The 21,989-nt window shown below is 63.0% G+C and overlaps 3 protein-coding genes across 11 annotated transcripts; 2 read left to right on the top strand and 1 right to left on the bottom strand.

The window, feature by feature from the left end:
* Nucleotides 1-262: 262 nt before the first annotated feature.
* On the bottom strand, nt 263-12,837 carry ARHGEF1 (Rho guanine nucleotide exchange factor 1). 6 transcript variants are annotated; one of them, XM_032097820.1, is made up of 33 exons: nt 12,753-12,837; nt 12,332-12,383; nt 11,813-11,896; nt 11,622-11,735; nt 11,245-11,343; nt 11,112-11,154; nt 10,789-10,894; nt 10,573-10,713; nt 10,021-10,050; nt 9,809-9,911; nt 9,645-9,726; nt 9,496-9,534; nt 9,016-9,189; nt 8,845-8,941; nt 8,305-8,316; nt 7,937-8,068; nt 7,439-7,623; nt 6,873-7,019; nt 6,698-6,780; nt 6,318-6,443; nt 5,804-5,918; nt 5,617-5,717; nt 5,058-5,135; nt 4,648-4,723; nt 4,383-4,550; nt 3,861-3,948; nt 3,566-3,673; nt 3,083-3,141; nt 2,352-2,498; nt 1,633-1,795; nt 1,107-1,264; nt 786-847; nt 263-689 (listed from the first exon to the last, which is right to left on the bottom strand). In XM_032097820.1, exons 2-31 carry the CDS (start codon nt 12,356-12,358, stop codon nt 1,144-1,146), a joined length of 3,048 nt encoding a protein of 1,015 aa, XP_031953711.1. In that variant the 5' UTR covers nt 12,359-12,383; nt 12,753-12,837; the 3' UTR covers nt 263-689; nt 786-847; nt 1,107-1,143. The 6 variants fall into 6 exon arrangements, with proteins under 6 accessions (XP_031953711.1, XP_031953712.1, XP_031953713.1 ...); XM_032097821.1 differs by having other exon boundaries at nt 9,016-9,069; XM_032097822.1 differs by lacking the exon at nt 7,937-8,068.
* On the top strand, nt 12,692-15,738 carry CD79A (CD79a molecule). Of its 3 annotated transcripts, none has more exons than XM_032097829.1 (6): nt 12,733-12,792; nt 13,081-13,590; nt 14,306-14,722; nt 14,792-14,910; nt 15,315-15,380; nt 15,479-15,738. In XM_032097829.1, the coding sequence occupies exons 2-6, from the start codon at nt 13,506-13,508 to the stop codon at nt 15,590-15,592; spliced, it is 801 nt and encodes a 266-aa protein (XP_031953720.1). In that variant the 5' UTR covers nt 12,733-12,792; nt 13,081-13,505; the 3' UTR covers nt 15,593-15,738. The 3 variants fall into 3 exon arrangements, with proteins under 3 accessions (XP_031953722.1, XP_031953720.1, XP_031953719.1); XM_032097828.1 differs by having other exon boundaries at nt 12,736-12,792; nt 15,312-15,380; XM_032097831.1 differs by lacking the exon at nt 13,081-13,590 and having other exon boundaries at nt 12,692-12,792; nt 15,312-15,380.
* An 84-nt stretch (nt 15,739-15,822) lies between these two features.
* PRR19 (proline rich 19) lies at nt 15,823-18,259 on the top strand. 2 transcript variants are annotated; one of them, XM_032097827.1, is made up of 4 exons: nt 15,823-16,452; nt 16,951-17,546; nt 17,625-17,911; nt 18,009-18,259. In XM_032097827.1, the coding sequence occupies exons 2-4, from the start codon at nt 16,976-16,978 to the stop codon at nt 18,165-18,167; spliced, it is 1,017 nt and encodes a 338-aa protein (XP_031953718.1). In that variant the 5' UTR covers nt 15,823-16,452; nt 16,951-16,975; the 3' UTR covers nt 18,168-18,259. The 2 variants fall into 2 exon arrangements, with proteins under 2 accessions (XP_031953718.1, XP_031953717.1); XM_032097826.1 differs by having other exon boundaries at nt 16,951-17,911; nt 18,009-18,196.
* The last annotated feature ends 3,730 nt before the right edge of the window (nt 18,260-21,989 follow it).

Here is a 21,989-nt window from a genome sequence, read left to right as displayed (position 1 = left end):
GCCCCCCCTACCCTCGCTTGTGTCGTTGTGATGGAGGAACGAGCCCCCCCAAAAGACCCCTCCCCAAATTCTTGCGCCCCCCCTCTCCCCCCCCATGTAAATACCCCTTCCCCCCCGCCGCCCCGGCGGCTGCTCAAGCAATAAAAGACCCCTCGCTCGGCCTCGTTTTATTTCGGGGGGGGAGGGGGTGTTGGCGTGGGGGATGTCCTGCTGGATTGGGGAGGGGTCTCCGCTGTCCTCCCCCCCACCAAAAAAACCTCAGTGCGGCAGAAGCAACCTTGACTTTATTTGGCATTTTCCCGAATTCTTTGGTTTTCCACCCACACTGTGGGGCGGGAGGAGCGGCGGGGGGGGGGGTGTTTTGTGACGCCCCCGCCCCCAAATTTATGTACATCACCATGCCCACCCCCAGCACTAAAATTGGGAAGGGGTCTCCCCCCCTCCGTATATAAATTCATATAAAATCGCAGCAAATGTATAAAACCAAAACAAACAGCGCAGGAGGGGCAGCGGGGGGACCCCCCCAGAGCGGGATGTGGGGGGACCCCCCCGCCCCAAAATAAAATAAAAAAAGGGGGAGGGGGGTGCTTGGAGACCCCTCCCCAAAAACTTCAGGCTCGGCGTTTGTCGCCCTCCGGTGGCGGCTCCAGGAACTGCAGCCCCGAATTGAGGGGGGGTCGCGAATCGTCCTGGGGGGTTTTTGGATGGGGGGGGGAAGGGGAGGTCAGGGGGGGGCGAAGGGAGACCTCCGGACCCCTCTCCGAGCTGCAGCCCCCTCCCCTCACCTCCCTCACGTGAAGACGCTGCGCTTGGCCAGGAAGAGCTGCCAGTAATGGTCCTCGATTTCCTGGGGGGGACGGACGGTTGTTGGGGGGGTCCACACCCCTCTTGGGGAGGGAAAGACCCCCCCTCAATCCCGTTACGGGGGGTCCCAGCTACACCAGAGGGGTCCCTACACCCCTTTTTGTGTGGGGCAGAGACCCCCAAACCCTCTTTCGGGAGCACGGGAGTCTCCACCCCCGCTTTTGCCGAGGGTCACAGCCCCCCCGGGCCCTCCAAAAACTCCCCGGAACGCCGCCCTGGGCCCCCCCGTGCTCCCCCCTCACCTTGAGCCCCCTCAGGGCCTCCTCCAGTGCTCCCAGTTCAGCCCCCAGCCAGGCTGCTGGGCCCGGGGACAGCCCCAAATTGGGGGGTGGGCTCTGCTCGGGACCCCCTGCCTCGGGCAGCACCCCCGGAGTCCCCCAGGGGCCGCTGGGGGCCGCCCCTGCAAGAGATTTAAAGGGGGGGGTCACACAATGGAAGTCAGGACCCTCCCCCACAACCCGGACACCCCCTCCCCCAGTTCCAGTGCCCCCCCCGCAGACGCTCGTTTCTCTGACCCTCCCCCTTGACCCCTCCCCATTTTTTACCCCCTCCAACCCCCCCCCGCGCCTGCAGACCCCTCCCCCCTTCCTTGACCCCCCCTCCCGAAATTTGGGCCCCCCCCTCCCGCGGCCTCCCTTTCCCTGCCCCCTCCCCGAGCCCCCACCCCCTTTTTTGTCTCCCTCTTCCCCTTTTTTGACGCCCCCGCAGCAACCCCCCCCCCCCTTTCCTCTGACCCCCTCCCCAAATTTCGGTGCCCCCTCCCCCCACCTGCGGCCCCCCCCTCGGGGCGCTCGCCGTCGCTCTCGGCCCCATCTCCCGCGTGTCTCCGCTCCTGCTCGGGGGAGGCCGCGCCGGGACCCCCCCCCCAAATCCTGCTCGGAGGGGTCCCCGTGGGCCCCCCCCGCCCGCAGCAGCTGCCGCAGCGCGGCCACTGGGGGGGCACGGGAAAAGGGGGGGGGGCTTTTAGGGGAAGTTTTGGAGGGGGTCTAGAGGGAATTTGGGGGGGTTTGGGGAGTGTCTGGGTGGGGTTTTGAGGGGGCATTGGGGGGGTTTGGGTGGGTTTTGGGGTGGTTTGGGGGGTCTGGGGGGAGGATGGGGGGTTGGGGGGGTTTGGGTGGGTTTTGGGGTGGTTTGGGGGGGGTCTGGGGGGAGGATGGGGGGTTGGGGGGGTTTGGGTGGGTTTTGGGGTGGTTTGGGGGGTCTGGGGGGAGGATGGGGGGTTGGGGGGGTTTGGGTGGGTTTTGGGGTGGTTTGGGGGGGTGTCTGGAGGGAGGATGGGGGGGTTGGGGGGGTTTGGGTGGGTTTTGGGGTGGTTCGGGGGGGGTCTGGGGGGAGGATGGGGGGGTTGGGGGGGTTTGGGTGGGTTTTGGGGGTATTTGGGACAGTTCCGGTTGGGTTTTGGGAGGTTTTGGGGCGTTTTAGGGGGGTTTTGAGGCTCAGGGGGATGTCAACGGGGGGTTGCAGATGACTTTGGGGAGGGGTCTCACCTCTCTGCAGGGCAGCGGCCGCCAGCCCCCCCCCCTCTGGACCACGGGGGGGTTGGGGGAGCCCCCCCAGGCCCCCTCTCTCGGCCTCACGTTTCTCGGGGGGGCCCCCGAATTCAGTGCCTTCCACGGCCCCATCCTTTTCCCGCTCTGGGGGGGACACGGGCTGAGACCCCCCAGGGACACCCCCAAAACAACCCTGGGAAGACCCAAAAACCACACAGGAATCCCAAGAACCACCCGGGACGCTCCAAAGCCCCCCCTTTTTGGGGCCTCTGCGGGTGGGTTTTGGGGGATTTTTACTCACTCCAGGTGGCCCTGGGGGTTTTGGGCATTCCTGGGTCAGTTTTTCTGGGCTTTTTGGGTCTCTGGGTAGATTTTTGCTGTTTTGGGGGGTTTTTACCCCCAGGACTCCCAAACCTGCCCGAATTCGGTGCCTTCCACAGCCCCGTCCTTCTCCTACTCCTGGGACACTCCCAAGTCCAACCCAAATCCCCCCCACGAACCCCAAAACCACCCCTGGGACCTCCCAAACTGCCCCAAACCTCTCCCAGAACACCCAAAACTTCCCCAAAAAGCCCCCACGACCCCCATTTTTCCCCAGACCCTCCAAACCAGGACCCTCAAGATTCCCCAAAACCCACCCAGGATACCCCAAACCCCCTCTCCAAGACCCCTAAAACCCCAACACCCTCCAAAAAGCCCCCAAAGACCCCCAAAGACCCCCCACTTACCGCCCAGGGGTAGTGGTTCCTTCAGGGCCCCCCCACCATTTTCAGAGGGGTCCCGGTAACTGGTGGGGGGGGGGGGAGGGTCAGCAAAGAGACCCAAAACCACCCCAAATCCCCCCAAAAGGCCCCCCTGGTTATCCAGGGGGATTCTGGGGGGGGCTCTGGGGGGAGTTAGGGGCTGGGGCTGGCTCAGGACAGGGGTTTGGGGGGTGCTGGGTGGGTTTTGGGGTGGTTTTGGGGGGTGTGGGTGGGGTTTTGGGGGTGGCTGGGTGTGTTTTTTGGGGGTTTTTTTTGGGGTTTCACTCTCTCCAGATGGCCTGGGGGATGTTTGGGTGGATTTTGGGGTCTCTGTGGATTTTTGCAGTTTTTGGGGGCTGTTACTCATCCCAGGTGGCCCTGTGGGGGTTTTGGGGTTTCTGGGTCAGTTCTTCAGGGATTTGGGGTCTCTGGGTGCAGTTTTGGGGTGTTTTTGGGGTTTTTACTCACTCCAGGTGGCCCTGGGGGCCATGTCCCCCCCCGGCCCGCGCCGCCTTGGCCCGGTGGGACCCCGGCAGTTTGAGGGACCCCGCAGTGTCACTGATGATGCTGCACCAGCTGGGGGGGGTCGGGGGGATCAGGACCCCCCAAATTCCCCCCAGGACCCCCACAAAAAACCGCAGGACCCCCAAGGCCCCCAATCACCCTTCCAAGACCCTCAAAATCCCACCAGGGACCCCCAACCCTCCCCTCAGAACCCCCCAAGCCCCCCCATGACCCCCCCCAAAAGCCGCCTCTCCCTCACTTTTTCCTCTCGGAGACGCTCTGGGCCACCAGCTCGTAAATCTGGGCGCCGTTTTCCCAGCTGATGATGACGTAAAAGGCCTTGTGGTCTAGGGGGGAGCAAAATTTGGGAGGTCATGGGGGATTGGGGTACCCCTGTGCCGGGATCCCCCCAAAAAAAGCCCAGGACCCCCAAAACTGAGCCTTGAGCAGCTCAGAGTGAGCCCACAGCTCCTAAAATCAGCCTCAAACGAGCCCCAAGCGTCCCAAAATCAGCCCTGAGTGCCCCCAAAATCAACCCCTAAATGCCAAAAGCAACCCCTGCACCCCGAAAACAACCCCCAGGCCCCCCAAAAGAACCTCCAGGTGCCCCAAAAAGAACCCCTACACAGTCCAAAACCCCGCGGGCCCCAAAACAAGCCCAGAGTGCCGCCAGCAAGCCCAAACCGAGCCAGGCTCCCCCAAACCGAGCCGAACTCCCTCAAACTGAGGCGAGCGCTCCAGAACTCGGGGCGAGCCCCGCCCAGGAGTCGCCGTCCCGCACCTGTGGCCACCTCGCGGGTCATGGCCGAGCGCAGGCGGATCACCGGGCTCAGCATCTGCTTCCCGTCGGGCGCGGGGGTGAGCGCGCGGCTGTGGCAGCGCAGCACCAGCCGCTCCTCCTGCCGCTGCAGCAGCACCAGCAGATCGTCCAGCAGCAGCACCTGCACCTCTGCAGGGCCCCCGAAATTCAGGGGGGTCGGTAGAGGGGTCGCAGGAACCCCTCCCCCCGAATTTTGGGGATTCCACCCCCCTCGAAGTGTGCTCACCCACGGCCTTGTCGCGGGTGACGCGCCAGGTCAGGGGCCCCTCGTGCACCAGGGTGCGCTTGGTGATGTCGGTGTTCTGGGGGGATTTGGGGGTTTTTTGGGGAGGTTTTGGGGGGTTTGGAGGGGATTTCGGGTTGTTTGGGGGTGATTTGAGGGAGTTGGGGGAGGTCTGGGGGTGACCGGTGTTGGTGGTCTGCGGGGAACTGGGGGGGGCTTGGGGAGCTTTGGGGGGCAGCTCAGAAGGGTCTGGAGGGATCAGGGAGGGGAATTGGAATGGGATTTAGGAGGATTTTGGGGGAGTTAGGGGGTTTGGGATAGGATTTATGGGGATCTGGGGGGTTTGGGGTTGTCAGAGTGGGAAAACGGGGGGGTTTGGGATGAATTTGGGGGTCCTGGGACCCCCCGTTCACCTTGAACTCGCTCAGCAGGGGGTCCGTGCTCTGCTTCAGGTTGGAGAGGTCGAGGCGCCGCTGGTAATCCTTGAGCTTCTGCAGGGGTACAGGGCGAATTTGGGGAGTCCCAGGGGGAATTTGGGGAGTCCCGGTGGGAATTTGGGAGGTCCCGGTGGGAATTTGGGGAGTCCCGGTGGGAATTTGGGAGGTCCCGGTGGGAATTTGGGAGGTCCCGGTGGGAATTTGGGAGGGTTATGGCGCCCTCTGCAGGTGAAGAGGGGGCATTGCAGACACCGCTGAACGAGGGGTCCCAGGAAGGATCTGGGGGAGTCCTGTGGGGGCTCTGGGGGACCTTGGAGGGTCCCAAGGGGTTCTTGGAAAAGCGAGGGGGGGTTCAGAGGGAATGTGGGGGGTCCCAGGGAAGATTCTGGGAGTCCCGGAGCGGGTCTGAGGATGTGTGAGGCGCTGGCATCCTCAGCAGGTGAAGGAGGGGCATTGCAGGTGGGTGATCCCGCCACGGATTTGGGGCATTTTGGGGGGTTCCCAGGGGTTTTGTGGCGGATTTTGGGGGTCCTACCATGAGGTTCTCCATGTCCCGGACCTCCTGGTTGACGTGGTTGAGGATCTGGCGGCAGCACTCGGCCGCCTGCTCCACCTTGGCCCGCTCAGCTGCAACTTCTAGGAGGGATTTGGGGACTCAGAATGGGGGTTTTTTTGGGGTTCGGGTGCTTTTTGGGGTTCTGGAGGGTTTTGGGACCACTCACCCGTGCATTTGGTGATGCTGAGCAGGAGCAGGGGGTACTTGGTGAGCCGCTGCATCTCCGTGGGAATGATGTCCTTGAGCTGCAGCCGCCGGCACCGCGGGCGGCTCTCGGCCTCCTGGGAGGCCCAGAGAGATTTGGGGAGGGTTTTGGGTACCCGGGGTTTTTGGGGACCCCCAGAGGGTGTTTTTGGGAGCCCCAGGGCGTGTTTTTGGGGTATCTGGATGAACTTACCAAACCTTGTGTCCTCGAGCTGATCACCCCAAACCCCCTCTGACCTCCCCCCCCCAAATCACCGCTAAAAACCCCAGACCCACTGCAGATTTTTTGGGACACTCGGGGTGTATTTTTGGGGTCCCCAGGGGTATATTTCAGAGTCCTGGGGGACGTTTTTGGGGTACATGGGTGAACTGATCAAACCTCGTGTCCTCGCGCTGACCCTCAAACCCCCCCCCCCCCGACATTTTGGGGTGGCTGTGGGGTGTTTTTGGGGCGTCCCGGGGGGGTTTCGGGGTACCTGGATGAACAGGTTGAACCTGGTGTCCTTCCTCTGCTTGGCCTTGAGCTGCTCCAGGGCGAAGCTCTGGCGGCTGCAGAACCGCGCCGAGATCTTCTGGAACCAGCTGCCCTCGGTGCCCTCAAACTGGGGGGGGGGGGGGGGGGCAGAGGGGGCCCCCCGAACCTCGGGGACACCCCAGAACTATCGGTGAGACCCCCGAGGCTCGGGTGAGACCTCCCCAAAATCACTGGGGGACCCCGAGAACGTGTGTGGGACCCCAGACTCAAACACGAGCCCCCTGTGCTCCCATGGACCCCCAGACTCAGAGAGGCTCCCCCGAGCAACCCCACTCCCACCCCGACGCCCCAAAACCCCCCCAAAAAACCCCAAAACCCCACCCTGGCCAGCAGCACGTCCCCAATCTCGGCGATGATGAAGCCACTCTCCTCCCGCAGCTTCTTGAGGCTGTCGAGGAACAAAGCTGGGACAGGACAAGGGGGGGTCGCACCCCCTCCAAAAAAAAGCCCCAAAATCCCCCCTGGGGAGCGCCACGGGACCCCCCCCCCGACTCACTATGAACCTCCACAAGGTCCTCGAGGCTCGGGAAGATGTTGGAGAGCTCCTGCTCGTCGAAAAACCCCTCGCGGAGCATGGGCTGGTAGAAGAGCTCCAGCAGCACCCGCAGCATCCGCACGTGCGCGTGTTCCGTCAGGAACAGCTCTGGAACAGCGGGTTTGGCAGTTTTTGGGGGGTCCTGAGAGATTTGGGGAGGGTCTAGAGGGTCTTTGGAGGATTACTGAGGGATTTTGGGGGGGGTCTCAGAGGGATTTTGGGGCGTTTTGGGGGAGATTGGGGAAGCTCTAAGAGCTCCCACAGCTCTATCAGGAGCAGCTCTAGGGGGGATTTGGGGGTTCCTCGGGTGGTTTCTGGGGGTGCTGAAATGATTTTTGGGGTCAGTTTTGGGGTTCCCCTCACTGTTGATGACCTTCCTGTCTCTGCACCTCATCTGGGATAACGAGGAGGGGGATTTGGTGATGTTTTGGGGTGCTGGTGGGTTTAAGAGGTTTTGGGGGGGGGTCCTGGGGGGTTTTTGGGGGTGACAAGCGGTTTTTTGGGGTGGTTTTTGGGGTCCCACTCACCGTTGATGACCTCCTGGCGCCGCACCTCACGCTGGGGCAGCCTGAGGAGGGCGTCGGGGGCCGCGAGCTCCCGCCAGGCCGGCGGCTCCTGCTCCAGCTCCGGCTCCAGGCGCGGCAGAGCCTCCTCAGGCTGCCGAGGCAGAAAGGGCGGGGGGTCGCCCCCGCCGGGCCCCCCCGGCTCCAGGCTGGGGCAGGAGAGAGGGGAAGGGATCGAGGAATTAGGGGGGGGGCCCTAAGTGCGCCCCCTCCCGGTAAAAATCCCATGGGAGGGGTCCTGAGGAGACCCTCCCACCAAATCCAAATGCCACTGGGTTGTCCTGGAGTGACCCCTCCCCACTAAAAACCCCTGCAGTGGAAGTCCCCCCAAAATCTGGGGGTCTCACACACCGATCCTGGGGGTGGCCCCACCCCGAATTTCAAACTGGGGCAGTTTTAACGCCAATCCTGGGGGGTTCTAACCCCAATCCTGGGCTTTTTTCCCCTCAAATCCCAACCTACGTGGGGGGGGGTCCCTGCAGGTCGGCGTTGCTGCGGGAGCGGGGGGGGTGCTGGCGACCCCCCCCCATTTTTTGGGAGCGGCGTCGCTCGGGCACCCGGAGGCTCTCGGAGCGCCCCAATTTCCCGGGAATCCTGAGGGGGGGGCCCCAAAAAAGCCACAAAAAAAACCGGGGGGGGAGGGGGGACATGGACGAGACAAGGACGGACACAGAAAAGGGGGAGGCGTGCGAGAGAGATGGGGAGGAGAGGGTGAGTGATTTTTGGGGTGGGGGGGTCCATGCGGGGTGAGGGAAGTACTTAGCTGGTTAACTTGGGGGGGGGGGCAATGCCGAGCCCCCCCGGGGTCATGCAAGGGGGGGGTCACCAACCTGAGGCGGCGTCTGGGGAGAGAATTGATTTGGGGGGGGGTCCCGGCTCCCAAAAGCATCAGGGGAGGGGTAGTTTGGGGTGGGGTTAATTCGGGGGGGGGAGGGGGCAGCAGGTGGGGGGGGGGTCTCAGCTCCCAACAGCCTCGGGGGGGTTAATTTGAGGGGGAAGTTAATTGGGGGGGGGGAGTTCATTTGGATGAGGGGTTCCATCTTGGGGGAGGTGTTAATTTGGGGGGACTAATTAGCGGGGAGTTAATTTAGGAAGGGGGATAATTTGGGGATGACTTTAATTTAGAAACGGGGTCAAATTTTGGCAGAAGGGTTAATCTGGGGGAATTAGTTTGTGGGTGGTAATTTGGGGGGGTTAATTTGGAGGGAGTTAATTGGGGGGAAAAATTTGTGGGGGTCAATTAGGAGGAGTTAATTTGGGTGGGGGGATAATTTGGGGAGGGGGTTACCTCTGGGGGGGTATTTGGGGAGGACAATTTGGGTTGGGGGGCACACACCCGAAATGGGGGAGGGGGGGCGGGTCTCACCTACCTCTCACTCTCAGCCCCCTCCTCTGCTGGGTGCTGCTCCCCAGGGTGGGGCTCCGGTGGGGGGTCCCCCAATTCCGAGGGTCCCGGGGGGTCTGTCCCTGGATGAGGGGGGTTTAGGGTGAGGTGGGGGCAGGATGAGACTCCCACCCCCCAAAACAGACCCCCCCCTCACCTGGCTCAGCCTCGGCGCTGTCCCCGCCCGGGGGGGTCACAGTGACAGCCAGGCCTGTGGGGGGGTCAGGTGTCCCGGCGGTGCCCCCCCCACCGCGGGGGGGGCGGGAAGACCCCCCCTCAATACGCTCGGCCCCCCTCGGGCCCCTCCGTTCGGGGTGGGGGGGCTTCTCGGCTGAGGGGGGGGAGGGGGAGGTCAGGGGAAGTCCCCCAGGGCTCCCCCCAAAATGTCTGGGGAGTTGTGAAACCCCCCCTGAACATTGGGGACCTCTGTGTTAAGACGGGGGATTGGGCGGGAGCTTAATGGGGTGGGGGGACACTGAGGGGTTAATGAAGGGGGGCAACGGGGGGGAATCCTCAGTGGGGTAGGAGGGCTCAAGGACCAGGGATTAACGGATAAATGGGGTGGGGGATTAATGGAATGGGGAAAGCTGAGCCCCCCAGGGTGGGGGGGATTAATGGGGTGGGATTCCGGGGGTACCTTCACTCTCGGGGCCTTTGCTTTGCCTGAACTCGGCACCTACAAAACAAAATGTGGAGAGGAGGCAGCTGAGAGGAGGGAGAGCAAAAAGGGACCCGGGGGGGGGTCCTGCAGGAGGTGGGGAGGGGTCTCCCACGCCCCCCACTCACCATGAGCATCACGACCCCAAAGCGCTGCCCCGGGGAGGCTGAACCCCTTCCGGGCCTTTCCCTGGGGCTCCTTCCCAGAAATCTGCAGGAAAAAGGGGGGGGGGGGGGTGGTCAATAGGGGTCTGTGGGTGTTTGGGGGAATTGGGGGGTGGGGGCGGTCTCACCTTTTTACGGAAAAAGTTGGATTTGGATTTTTTGGCATCGCCCGCCTTGGTCCTCACCCCCAGGAATTTCATGTAGGTGACGATGGCGCCGAAGATGAGGGAGCTGGGGGCGGGGGGGGGGGGCATTGGGGAGGATCTGAGAGGATTGGGGGGCCTGGGGGTCCCCTAAAACCTACTCGAGACCCCTCAAGTGTTCCCAGCCCCCCCCTCACCTTTTTTCCTCATCGGAAGAGATGGTGAGGCTGCGGAGGGAGAAGAGGATGAGCCCCAAGTTCCATCTGGGACCCCCCAAATTCCACCTGAGACCCCCCCTAAATCTTATCAGACCCCCCAAATTCCACCTGAGGCTGCTCCAAATCCATGGATTTGGGGAGTTTATAGGGATCTGGGGAGGAGTTATGCAGTTTTAGGGGGTGGTTCCATGGATTTGGGGGGGGGGTTCCACGAGGATTTGGGCGGCACTACAAGGATGTTATGAGGAACACAAGGGTTCGGGGCGGGATTATACAAATTTACGAGTAGCGCCATGAACCGGGGGTGGTCCCAAGGATTTAGGGGCGTTCCCCCAGACTTAGGGGCGTTCCGTGAATTTCCGGACTCGCGTTTAAGTGAGAATTGACGAGTTTTTGGAAAGGCGCTCCCACGGATTCCAGCGAAATCTCAGCAGCCCGGGAGAGGATTCAGGGATCCACGCGGCGTCCGGGGGGGGTCACCCCATGGATCCCGGGGGGTTACCCCGCGGGTGAAGCCCCCTCCCCACTCACTGCATCTCCTCGAGCCGTGCCAGGAGCTGCTCCGCCAGCTGCTTCTCCCTGGATTCGCATCCCGAGGGATCCCGGGCGCGGCTCCCCTCCAGCTCCGACAGCTCCTGCTCCCCCGGCGTCATCCCCATCAGCCGCTTCGATCTGGGGGGGATCACGAGGCGTTGGGACCCCAGAACCCCCCCCCCCAAATTAACCCCAAAATCCCCCACTTGAGACCTGAAGTCTTCCAGCTGCCGGGAAATTTCCGGCTCCTGGAAATTCTGGATGTCCTGCAGGAATCGCCGCTGGGTCTCCTCCGACAGCAGCTCCGGGCGGGTCCGTTCTGGGAGGGGGGTGGGGGCAGTAGAGACCCCTCCCCACTTTGTAACCCCCCCACTTTTGGGATCCCCAAAGCCTCCCTGGCTCTGGGAGCTCGGAGAGGTTCCGGCCCCGACCGCGTTTCCGGCAGAGTTTCCGGCAGGGTTGGGGCTGGAGGGGTTGGGACCCCACAAAAAGAGGAAGGGGTCGTGGGGGGGGTTGGGAGTTGCAGTGTCACTCACCCAGTTCAAACTGGACGTGGTGTGGGATGGGCACCCGCAGGAGCTGTCAGAGGGGGGGAGTCGTCAGGACAGGCGTGGCCATTCCAGGGGTGGGGAGGGGTCTCGGGGAGTCTGGGGGGGGGGGGTCTCTCACCCCCGCCTTGTCCAGGAACAAGTGGCAGAATTCCAGGAATTGCTTCCTGCCCTCCTTGGGGTTCATCCTCCGCAGCATGTCCACGTGCAAGTAGCAAAGCTGGGGGGGGGGGGGGGAAATGGGGTGACCTCCCCAAAAAAACCCCAAACCCCCGCAAAGAAATCCCAAGCCCCCCCAAACCTTCCTCCCTCCCCTATTTTACCTCAGCTCCAGCCCCTGCCAGCGGGGAGCGGGGAACAGAGACAAGATGTTACTCCAAGGGTTCAGCCTCCCACCCTCGGGTGCCCCCCCGGGGAAATTTCACCCTCAGGACCGCCCCCCCTCCCCCGATACTGGGGGGGTCTCTGGCGGGTCTGGGAGCCCCTTCCCCATCTCACCACGGGGCAGGAGTCGAACTGGAGCACGACGTGCTGCAGGAAGGCCATGAGGGAGAGCGGATGCTGCCGCAGCAGCTCCAGGCTCTGGAATTGGCTGTTCTGCTCCTCGGGGGTCTGGGGAGGGGGCACGGGGTCAGGATTTGGGGGGGCAAACCCGGGGGATTCCCCCAGGGACCCCTCCCCACACTCACGGGCTCAATGTCGTTCTCAAAGTCCTCGTCCTCGGCGCCGATGATGGCAGCGGCCGAAGGGCCGCGGGCACCCGCGCAGGGGGGCTTGGGGCGGGGCGAAGGGGGGATTTGGGAGCTCTGGGGCGCGCTGGTGGGGTCCCCCAGGCCCCCCGGGATACACCCAGGAGCCCCGACCCTGAGACCCCCTTGACCGCCAGAGTCCCAGGCACCCCAACACCCCCTGAGACCACCAGGACTCCCCCAAAGCCGGGACTCCCCCAGATCCTGTGACCCCAAGACGGAGACTCCAGGATGCCAGAAACCTCCAGGACCCCGGGACCCCCCGAAAAGACATCTTGGGACCCCGACCCCCCCCAGACTCCTGCGATCTTGGGACCCCCGAGATTCTAAAACCCCAAGACCCCTGAGCCCCCCCAAACCGCGGGGTCCCCAAGGCCCAGCGACCCCCGGGACCCCCTCGTGACCGCGGGATCTCGGGGGAGGTCTCTGGACCCGCCGGGGGTGGGGGGGACCGCTCACCCCATTAAAAGCCTCCTCCGGCTCCATCCTGCTCGGGGGGGGGGGGCTCGTCCTGTGAGGGGGTTTGAGGGGGGTCTCAGGGTTTGCGGGGGGGGTGAGGGTGTCTCAGGGGTTAGGGGGGTTTCTCCGCCCCCCCGCCCGAGCGGTTTTGGGGAGGGGTCGCGGGTGGGGAGGAGGCGGCGCCGCGCTCAAAGCGGCTCCGGTGCAGCACAAAGGGCCCCATTCAGAAGGGGGCGGGGCGAGGGGGCCAGGGCGGACCCCCCCCCCCCCCCCCCGGAAACCCCTTTGGGGTGCGGGACACACGTGGGAATTCGGGGGGCGACCCCGGGGGGGGGTGAAGGGGAACTTTGGGGACGCTTTAGGGGGGTTGAGGGGGAGTTTGGGGATGACCCAGCGGCCCCCCCCCTCCCCCCTCACGTACCTGTTTCCGCGCTGGAGAAACGATCCAGGAAATGGTGGGGGTAGGGTCCGGGGGGGGGGCGGGTTTAGGGTGGTGTTTTGGGGTGTTTCGGGGTGTTTCGGGGCGCGGGGGAGGGCGGAAAAAGGCGTTTCCCGGGCGGACACAAAGCGCGGCCCCGGCGGTGCCGGAGCGGCCGGAGCTTCCTGCAGGAAGTGGGGTGGGGCCGCGGCCCCCCCGGGACACAGGGACCCCCCCGCGGGGATGGGGCGCGCGGGGTGTGACCCACTGGACCCCCACGGGTGACACACGGAGCCCCCCACGGGGTGTGACCCACGGACCCCCCCAACAGACCCCCCCCACTCCAATGCCGGAAATGCCCACGGTTCCGGGACCCCTGAGACCACCAGGAAACCCCCAGACCCGAGCCTTGACACCCCAGACCCCTGAGACCCCCGGATCCAAACCGTGAGACACCAGGAGCCCTGAGACCACCCGACCCAAACCCTGAGACCCCATGGCTGAGACCGCAGGAACCCCAAAACCCAAACCGTGACATCCCGTTACTCAGACCCCCAGACCGCTGAGACCCCAAACCCAAATCCCAACACCCCAACACTGAGACCCTCAATTCCCCAAGCCCCCCGCCTGCCCCCCTAATCCCCCCCTCTGAGGTCCCAGGGGATTTTTTGGGAAGCCTATGGGGCGGGGCCCCCCATTTCCCTCCCCTCGGGGCACTGGGGCAAATCTCCTTCAAGGCCTGTGCGGACGCAGCTGATGGAGGCCGCTCCCCAAACCTGGGGGGCTGCCCCAAAACAGGGGGTCCCGAGCCCCCTCCTCATCCTCCTCCTCCTCCTCCCAGGTATCACTGGGGGGGGGGGGGGGAGTTGGGTCTGGGGGGTTTCAGGAGTCTCAGGGTTTGAGTTTGGATCTGGGGGGTTTTATGGGTTCTGGAGTGCCGTGGTTTGGGTCCTGGGGGTCTCAGAGGGTCTCTGTGTTTGGGTCTGGGGGTTTCAGGAGTTCCAGGGTCTGAGGGCTTGGCTCAGGAGGTCTTAGCGGTCTCAGGGATCTCAGGGTTTGGATCTGGGGGTTTCAGAGTCTCATTTCTGGGGTCTCAGGAGTCCTGAGGATCTCATTTCCGGGGTCTCGGGATTTGGGTTGGGGTGCTTCAGCACTTCCAGGGTCCCAGGGCTTGGGTCTGGGGATCTTGGGGGTCCCACCAGTGCCCACCCCTCACGCCTCTAACAGCGGGTCCCCAGTGCCCGTTACCCATGCCCATGGGGATCCCCGAACCCGGCAGGGGTCTCTGGGGGACCCCAAAACCATCGACTGCTTCCCCCCAGCCACCTGTGCCAGAGTGTCCCCTGGGACCCCCCAGGACTGTCCCCGGAGCTTCCTGTCCCCAGTGGGAACTGAAACTCGGGGGGGGAGGCGGGGGAGGGCCAGAGGGGGGCTGTGGGGACCCCCTGGTGTCACCTGCAGGGTGCCTGTGTGAGACCCCCGCCCATGGGGGTCCGTGGTCTGCAGTGTCCCCCCAGCAGGGTCAGTGCCCCTCGATGACCCCCTCGTTGTCACAGGTTCCAAGTGCCACAACGACACCAATTTCCCGATTTCCTCCCTGGCTGTGAACACCACCCCTCGCTCTGGCCCCTCCTGTGGCCCCTGGCCAGAGGTCCACGTGTGGCCCGGGCCCCCCTCCCGCTCCGGAGCCCTCGGGGACCCCCTGACCCTCGAGTGCCGCTTCGAGGCGCCGGCGGCCGCCAAGGTCACCTGGCTGCAGGTGTGTCCCCGGCGCTACCGCGGCGACAGCTGGAGCTGCAGCTGGCCCCAGGAGGTGTCGGCCTCGGGCGAGGGTCTCGAGGTGCTTGGTCACAACAATCTGTCCACGCTGAGCTTCCGGCACCTGGAGCACAACCACAGCGGGCTCTACTTCTGCCGGGTGGAGTTCGGCAAGGTGGCCGCACGCTCCTGTGGGACTTTTGTGCGGGTCCGTGGTGAGTGGGGGTCTCTTGGAGGGATTTGGGGGGTTTCTGGGGGTCTGACTGACTCACCCGCTCTGGCAGAGCCGGTGCCAGTGCCGTTCCTGGACCTGGGGGAGGCCACCAAGAACAGGATCCTGACGGCGCAGGGGGTGCTGCTGCTGCTCTGCGCCGCGGGGCCGGGGCTGCTGCTGCTCTTCAGGGTGAGGAGGGGGCGAGAAGGGGGACCCCCGCCCTTCATTCTGGTCCTGGTGTCCCTGGTTTTGGTTCTTGGTGTCCCTTATTTCAGCCCTGACAACCCTAATTCCTCCTGGGTATTCAGGGGTACCCATAAATCCCGTTCTGGTACCCCTAAATACCCCCTGCCGTACCCATAAATCCCCTTCCCGGTACCCCTGAATACCCCCTGCCACCCTTAATTTTTCCCCTGGAGACCCCCCAGTTCCCTCTATACCACCTCCAATCTCCCTCCGGCACCCCCAATTCCCCCCTGCCACCCCTAATTCCCTCCCAGAGACCCCCAATTCCCCCCCCCCACCAGCACCCCAATCCCCCCGGGGGTCCCCCAAACTCCCCCCATACCCCTTCTTTCCCCCCCTCCCAGAAGCGCTGGGCCAACGAGCGGCTCCTCCAGCCCAAGAAAATATCCTGCGAGGAGGAAAATCTTTATGAGGTGACCGGGGGGAGAGTCCCTGAGCCCCCCCAAAAAAGGGGCTGGGGGGTCCATCACCCCCAAACTTAAACCACTCACCCTGATTTCCCCCTGCACAGGGGCTGAACCTGGATGAGTGCTCCATGTACGAGGACATTTCCCGGGGGGTCCAACCCACCTACCAGGACGTGGGGACCCCCCCCACCACTGACGGCCTCCTGGAGAAGCCTTAAAAGACCCCCTAAAACAGGGTGGGATCCCACAGGACCCCTCCCCAAACCCCTGCATGCCCCCCACCCCCCAAAGGCTTTGCTTTGGTAACTGAAGGCCGTGCTGCCTCCTCCCCTCCCAGTAAAGCTGATGAATCGCTAATAAATCATCAATGATTCTTTAATAAGTCATGACTAAGTAATGAGAATGGGGTCTCCATTTTCCCCCTTATCCCCAATTTCCCCCATTTTATCCCATTTCCCCCCCATTTCTCCCATTTTTTCCCGTTATCCCTCATTAGCTCTTCTTTCTTCACAATTTCTCCTATTTCCCCTCATTTCTCCCTCATTATTCCCAGTTCTAGCCCACTATGTCCCATTTTCTTCTACCATCCCCCAACTTTCCCCTATTACCCCCATTTCCACCCATTTGCCCTCGCTATCCCTATTTTCCCTCTTTATCCCCATTTTCCCCATTTTGTCTATTCTCCTCCCATTTCACCCCACCATCCCCATTTCCCCACGATTCTCCCCCATTACCCCAGATTTCCCTCGCTGTAGCCCACTTTCCCGCTTTCTGCCTCCATTTTTCTGCCTGAATTTTCCTCTTTCCCCCCACTTTCCCTCATTTCCACCCATTATTCCCGGTTTGCCTCCATCCTTCCCTCACGCCCGCCCCCTCCTCCCTCTTAGCGACGGCCCCGCCCCTCCCTTTTCCCGCCCCCGTGCCTTCGGCCAATCAGCGCCCGAGCCCTGGGGCCCCGCGGGCCAATCGGAGCGACGCGCGGGAGAACGCGAGCGCTGCCTGGCGCCCAACGGCCGCCGGCGCGAGCGGGCACTGGCCCCGCCCACCGGCGCGTGAGGGTGGCGTGGCCTCGGGCCCAGTGCGGGAACTGGGGCAGAAACTGGGGAAAATCGGGAGGAACCGGGAGTCCTGGGGGCATCCTGAGGGGGAATGTGGGTGCTAGAAAGGAATGGGGGGGGCCCTGGGGGGAGATCTGAGGGGAAGATAGGGGTTGGAGTGGGGCCTGAGGGCCCTTGAGGGGGGGCCTGGGGATATTGGGAGGTTCTGAGAAGAAAATGGGGGAGAGCTGGGGGGGGTCCTGGGGGTGAATGGGAGGCTCTGGGGGGGGGAAATCTGAGGTGGAACTGGGGGGTTCTGGGAGTGAAATGGGTTCCAGGAGGGTCATGAGGGAAACGGGTGTCCTGGAGGGGGGAACTAGAGGGTCCTGAGGTGGAATTGGGGGTCTCTGGGGAGCAATTATGAAGTCCCGGGGGGGTGAATTAGGGGGTCCTGTGAGTACCAAGAGGTTCCATGTGGTGAATGGGGATCCTGGGGGGCACCTGAGGGGGAAAAGTCCTCAAAAACCTCCCTTTTCCAGCACTTTCCCAGACGCCACCGCCGTCATGAGCCACCACCGGGGGGTCCTGGGGGCCCCCCCGCAACGAAATCAGCACCTCGTCCCCGCCCGCTCCAAATCCAAACGCCTCCGGACCAAACGGGAACGCAACGCCGCCAAATTCGGCCCAAAGATCCCCTTGGGGGGGTCCCGGCGGGGTCCCGGCGCTCCCCCGCCCTGGCTGCAGCCTCCCCCGTGGGGGGGTCTCGCTTTGGGGAGCCCCCTGGGCCCCCCCAAGCCCGTGGTGATCACTCAGAACCGGCTGTGCCACCGTGGCCTCTTCAACCGCGAGGTCAAATCTCTCGACGTCCGGCGCCTGCTGACCCCCTGCCCTGGTGGGGATTGCCCACCCCCAGACCCCCAAATTGAGGAGGGCATGGTCGGGGGGGTCCCGGCCGAGGCGCTGAAGGAGCTGGTGGCGAGTCTGGCCTCGCTGCTGGGGAGCTTCGGGGTGTTTTTGGGGCGGGAGCTGGTGAGCGAGCGGCACCGGAGCCTCGTGGCCACGCTCAGGAGGCACCGACAGGGACTCCCAGACCTGGGGGTCTTCCTGGCCCACCGGACCGCGGCCCAGCCCCCAGGTACTGCTCCCACACCAAGGAAGGGGGAGAGGCACCGGAGACACCCCCTCCCCCTCTCAGGTGTGGTGTCTTCAGCAGGTCAGGAGACCCCCCGGGCCCCCCGGCAAGAGGCGAGGCCGGGACTCCCAGGACGAGTGGTCAGTCTGGGGGGTTGGGAGGTGGGGGACCCCCCTGCTGGGACCCCCAGCCCACTTTGTGCTGTCGATACGGTGAGTGCCCCAAAAATAATACAAAAGTGTCCTAAAGTTGTCCCCAAAGTACCCCAAAATTGGCCCATTCACCCTAAATTGCCCCCTCTCTTCCCACAGCCCCCACCGGCCCCCCGCACCCCCAGCCCCATTTTTGGAGCCCCCAGAGAGCGGGAGGTGAGTCTGGAATTTGGGGCTGAGGCAGGGGGATCCCACCCAAGTTTTGGGAGTGTCCTGGGGGATTTATTGACCCCCCCTCCCCCCTCACCCCCAGACCCCTTTTTCGTGGAGCTCGGCTGAGGATGAGGAGGATGAGACCCCCGGGCGGCTCACCCAGACCTGGGGCAATGGCGGGGGGCTCCTGCCAGGACCCCCCCCCCTTCTGGCGGTCCCCACATCCCTGCCGGGAGGAGGAGGAGGAGGAGCCGGATGAAGGCTGGACCCCCATCGCCCCCCCTGCCTTCAGCCCAGACCCCCCACCATGGGGACCCCCTCAATCCAGAGACCCCAGCGGGCCCCCCCGCGCCCCCCGACCCCCTCGGACCCCCAAAATCTGGAGAAGTGAGACCTCCTGGGTCCCCCCGGATCCCTCCAGACCCCCGTGGGATGCCCCAAGAGCCCCTTGGGATTCCCCAGACCCCGCCCGAGCTCCCCTGATCCCACCCAAACCTTCCCAGGCCCCCCAAATCTGGAGCCCAGAGCCCCGCAGGGCCCCCCCGGACCCCCCCAGACCCCTCTGGGAGCCCCCAAACCCACCGAGACCCCTGTGGGACCCCAGACCATGGAGCCCGGACCCGCCCCGGGCTGCCCTGGACCACCCCAGACCTCCCCGGACTCCCCAACTCTGGAATCTGGAGCCCCCTAGGGCCCTTCTAGATGCCCCGAGACCCCTGTGGGACTCCCCAAGACCCCACTGGGAACCCCCAGATGCCCCTAGACCCCTCTGGGATTCCCCACACCCCCCCTGGGCCCCCCTAGACCCACCCAGATTCCCCCAGACCCCCCAACTCTGGAGCCCAGAGTCCACCTGGCACCGCCCAGCCCCCCCCCGACCACCCAGGGAATCCTCCAGACCCCCACGGGACCCCCGACCCTGGAGCCCGGAGCCCCCTGAAGCCCCCCAGAACTCGGAACCGTCACGATGCTGCTGCCATCGGCTCTGTCGTGACATAGCCCAGCGCGACCCACTCCGTCACGACCTGCTCCGTGGCCACGCTGCCCGCCGCGAGCCCCCCGGCCACAGCGCTTTCCGTCGCTACCTGCCGCGTCCAGACCCCCCCCACTGCTGCCACCAGGCCCCGAAGCGCCGCCGCCCGGACTGGGGAGGGGTCGGGCGGGGAACCTGGGGGGGGCCCAGCGACGGCCGCCCCTCGCCCCTCCTCCACTCGGGCTGCAGGTGCCCCTGCAGGGGGGGCTTTGAGATGAGGAGGGGGCTGTGATGGGGGGACCGCCCCTTTTTAAGGGCGGCCCTCGCCCCCTACCCCCCAATAAACGCTGTTCAATCAAACCCTGGGGTCTTGCTCTTCTTTCAGCTCCCCCAAACACCCCCTGAAACCCCTCAGTGAGCCCCAAATCCATCCACGCTGGACAACACAACACGCTAGACGATACAGGACAGACTGGAGCTGCTCTGCACCGCACACCCTACGGCTGCAATCAAAAGTAGAGCCACTCCCTTTAGCTGTGCTAAGAGGCCCCTTAGAGGACATCCCTTTCCCCCCTGCTAATTTTGAATTCTCTCTGAGGAATTTCCACCCCGCTATCACCCCATGCACGGGTCGCGGCCCCCAGCTTACCTTTCGGATAACCGGCGACACGAATCCGTGTTGGACGTGAAATGAATCTTCCTTGGCTGTCTCGGAAGGCCCCGCGATCACCGGTTAGCTTCTTAGTCAGCTACGATAAAGAAAACCAGAATCATTGTGCGAGTTTACTGGCACACAGGCCAAATCCCAACAAGTCAGCGGCTCGGCCTCTCCTAAGTGCGCCCGGGTCCCCGAGCCTCCGGCTTCATCCCGAGCCTAAGGCTGTGGCTGTTATTACAATGGGCACCCGGGTTAGCGAGAGACAAATTTACGTGGCATTTCTTTGAGCACGGGAGGTGCATTTGCGTGCCTTAAGACACCTAAATGCATCCTCTGCGCTCGTGGAAAAACCTCGGGGGGCCCCCAAATAGATACCTGGAGGGGTTTGCAGCCACTGGGAGCTGGCGGAAGGGGGTTTTACTGACACAAAGAAGCCCGGGGGTCAACGCTGAAACCCCTCTGGCAGGCGGCGCTCAGTGCCCACCACACAATGAAAACGGGGTAGAGCTCCTCACCCAAAGGGGGCTGTACCTTCTGTTGCTGTTTAGCAGGCACGCAGGCGAAGGCAAAGAAGAAAGAAAGGGGGCTCTCCGTATGTGTTCCACGCAGGTTTATTCCTGTGAAAACACAGGGACGAAGAGGGCAATTCATGGGAGGGTCCAGGGATCTTATACTGGGTACAGAATAGGTGGGGAAAGGGATCTCAGCCAACGGGATCCCACAAGCAGGCGGGGTTGACAGGAAGGGAACAACACATAGGCGGGACTCAGGGAAGGATCCAATGGGGCGTCGAGGACAAAGAGCTTTCTAGAACTAATGCGGATTAAAGAAGGAAAATGAATGTACATAACTTCATACATAAAACAAGAAGACAAAATATTCACCAATCAGGGGAAAACATGCAAAGGGCAAAACAAAGGAATCGTGGACTCTCACCATGACTGAAAGTTACATGCTAAACTTGGGTTGCTGACCACCACAGCTGGTTGTCTGAGTTCTCCTCAGGAGAAAGAGTAGCTGCAGCCACCTGCACTGCAACATCTCCCCCTTTTTTTGTTTTTAAAAGAGACTGGGTGGTGTTAGCAACAAGAAAGTTTTTGAAGTAACTTAATACAAAATTTATGAGAAAGAAAATGAACATAAACTAAGTAATGGATTTAACAATAGAAACCCCCCACCCTGACAACCCAAAGTTCAAAAATAGCTCTTTTGTCCAGTATTCTGACTCCTGTTGGATTCTTCTCAGTCCTTCTTTGATCTCCTGGAGGGAGGCATGGATCGACTGACTATTTTTCGGTATGTCTCGGGGCAATCCATGCCGAGGCTGGTATTAGCATCCAGGAGACCACCAGGGACAGGAGCAGAAGACTGCTGGACATCTTGGGTGTCTGGTGTTTGGGGTAAGCTTCTCCAGGGAAACAAAAACATAACATTACTAAAGTACATAGCAAAAGGAAATTACGAAATTCAATATAAATCAGAATAAACTCGATACATCCCATTCTGATTCCCCCTTTTTGGAAGCAAGAAATAGGACAGAAAACAGGGTAAGATCTGGAGAGACACCACAGGTGTCCTGACTTATCCCTTCCAAGTTTTTTTGCAGTTTTGGTGACAGGATGGTATGTCAGTTTCTACGGTGGACATCGGTGCTGTTTTGCATCGTCTTCATTTCCAAGCAGTGGTGGTCTGGTCTTTTGACGGCACCCTGTTCATCTTGGCTGGTGGTGTGTCCACAGGAACGGTGTTTGCTGGGCTAGTCAGGTTTGCTTCTTCTTCTATGATGTTCTCGCAGCTCTGTGGGAACAGTCTGAGTCCTACAGCCTGCCTCTCGCCGCCCCCCTCTTATTCTGCTTCTCATGGAGCACGGGGGTGGAATTTCCTGGCAGGGCTGGGGCTGAGGTAAAAGACATTACGCGGGTGGAGTTCTCGCAGCTAGGGGAGCAGAGCCGCGACAGCAGCAACTCGGCAGCTTCAGGACATTTGCCGAACGGTGGCGGAGGGGAAGGGCATGGCTTAGCGGCCGGGGCGAGCGGGGGCAGCTGGGGCAGGACGTGTCCCCAGGAGCCGGCCCCCGTCTGCTGCCACAGCGGGCAAAGCTGAATCCAGCAAGCTGAAAACGACAGCAAACTGTCCCTACAACTCCCACGCCACGTGAGCAGCCAAGGCCGCACGGGGCTTGGTCCCGGGCTAGCAGTGTGGCTAGCTGGGGCGTGCTCCCACCTCGGCGGGGGGAGGCAGCCAGAAATGAGCCGGCGGCAGGTCGCGGGCGAGCCTGGGCTTCGCGGCCGCGACAAAAGGGAAGACAAGCAGCCGGGGCGCAGAGCCGACGCTTAGCGGCAGGTTGGACTTGGCGGCAGCGGCTGGTCCGGCACGGGGCTCGGAGCAGGCGGGCGCGAACGCTTCGCAGGCTCTCCTCCCGAAGCGGGTACGGGCGCTGCGTTCTTGCA

Source organism: Corvus moneduloides, unplaced genomic scaffold (genome assembly GCF_009650955.1).
Source record: "Corvus moneduloides isolate bCorMon1 unplaced genomic scaffold, bCorMon1.pri scaffold_124_arrow_ctg1, whole genome shotgun sequence".
Lineage (NCBI taxonomy): Eukaryota > Metazoa > Chordata > Aves > Passeriformes > Corvidae > Corvus > Corvus moneduloides.
This window is presented reverse-complemented; position numbering and strand designations above follow the sequence as displayed.

What these genes read in the sequence shown, in the direction of transcription:
- PRR19 (XM_032097826.1), top strand. Translation starts at nt 16,976, where the DNA reads ATGAGCCACCACCGGGGGGTCCTGGGGGCCCCCCCGCAACGAAATCAG. An exon ending in GAGCCCCCAGAGAGCGGGAG is followed by an intron (nt 17,912 to 18,008) that starts GTGAGTCTGGAA and finishes CCTCACCCCCAG; the next exon opens with ACCCCTTTTTCGTGGAGCTC.
- ARHGEF1 (XM_032097820.1), bottom strand. Translation starts at nt 12,358, where the DNA reads ATGGAGCCGGAGGAGGCTTTTAATGGG. An exon ending in AGTTCGACTCCTGCCCCGTG is followed by an intron (nt 11,344 to 11,621) that starts GTGAGATGGGGA and finishes CCCCCCCCCCAG; the next exon opens with CTTTGCTACTTGCACGTGGA. An exon ending in GGAACCACTACCCCTGGGCG is followed by an intron (nt 2,499 to 3,082) that starts GTAAGTGGGGGG and finishes TGTCCCCCCCAG; the next exon opens with AGCGGGAAAAGGATGGGGCC.
- CD79A (XM_032097828.1), top strand. Translation starts at nt 13,506, where the DNA reads ATGGAGGCCGCTCCCCAAACCTGGGGGGCTGCCCCAAAACAGGGGGTC. An exon ending in CCTCCTCCTCCTCCTCCCAG is followed by an intron (nt 13,591 to 14,305) that starts GTATCACTGGGG and finishes TCGTTGTCACAG; the next exon opens with GTTCCAAGTGCCACAACGAC. An exon ending in GGCTGCTGCTGCTCTTCAGG is followed by an intron (nt 14,911 to 15,311) that starts GTGAGGAGGGGG and finishes CCCCCCTCCCAG; the next exon opens with AAGCGCTGGGCCAACGAGCG.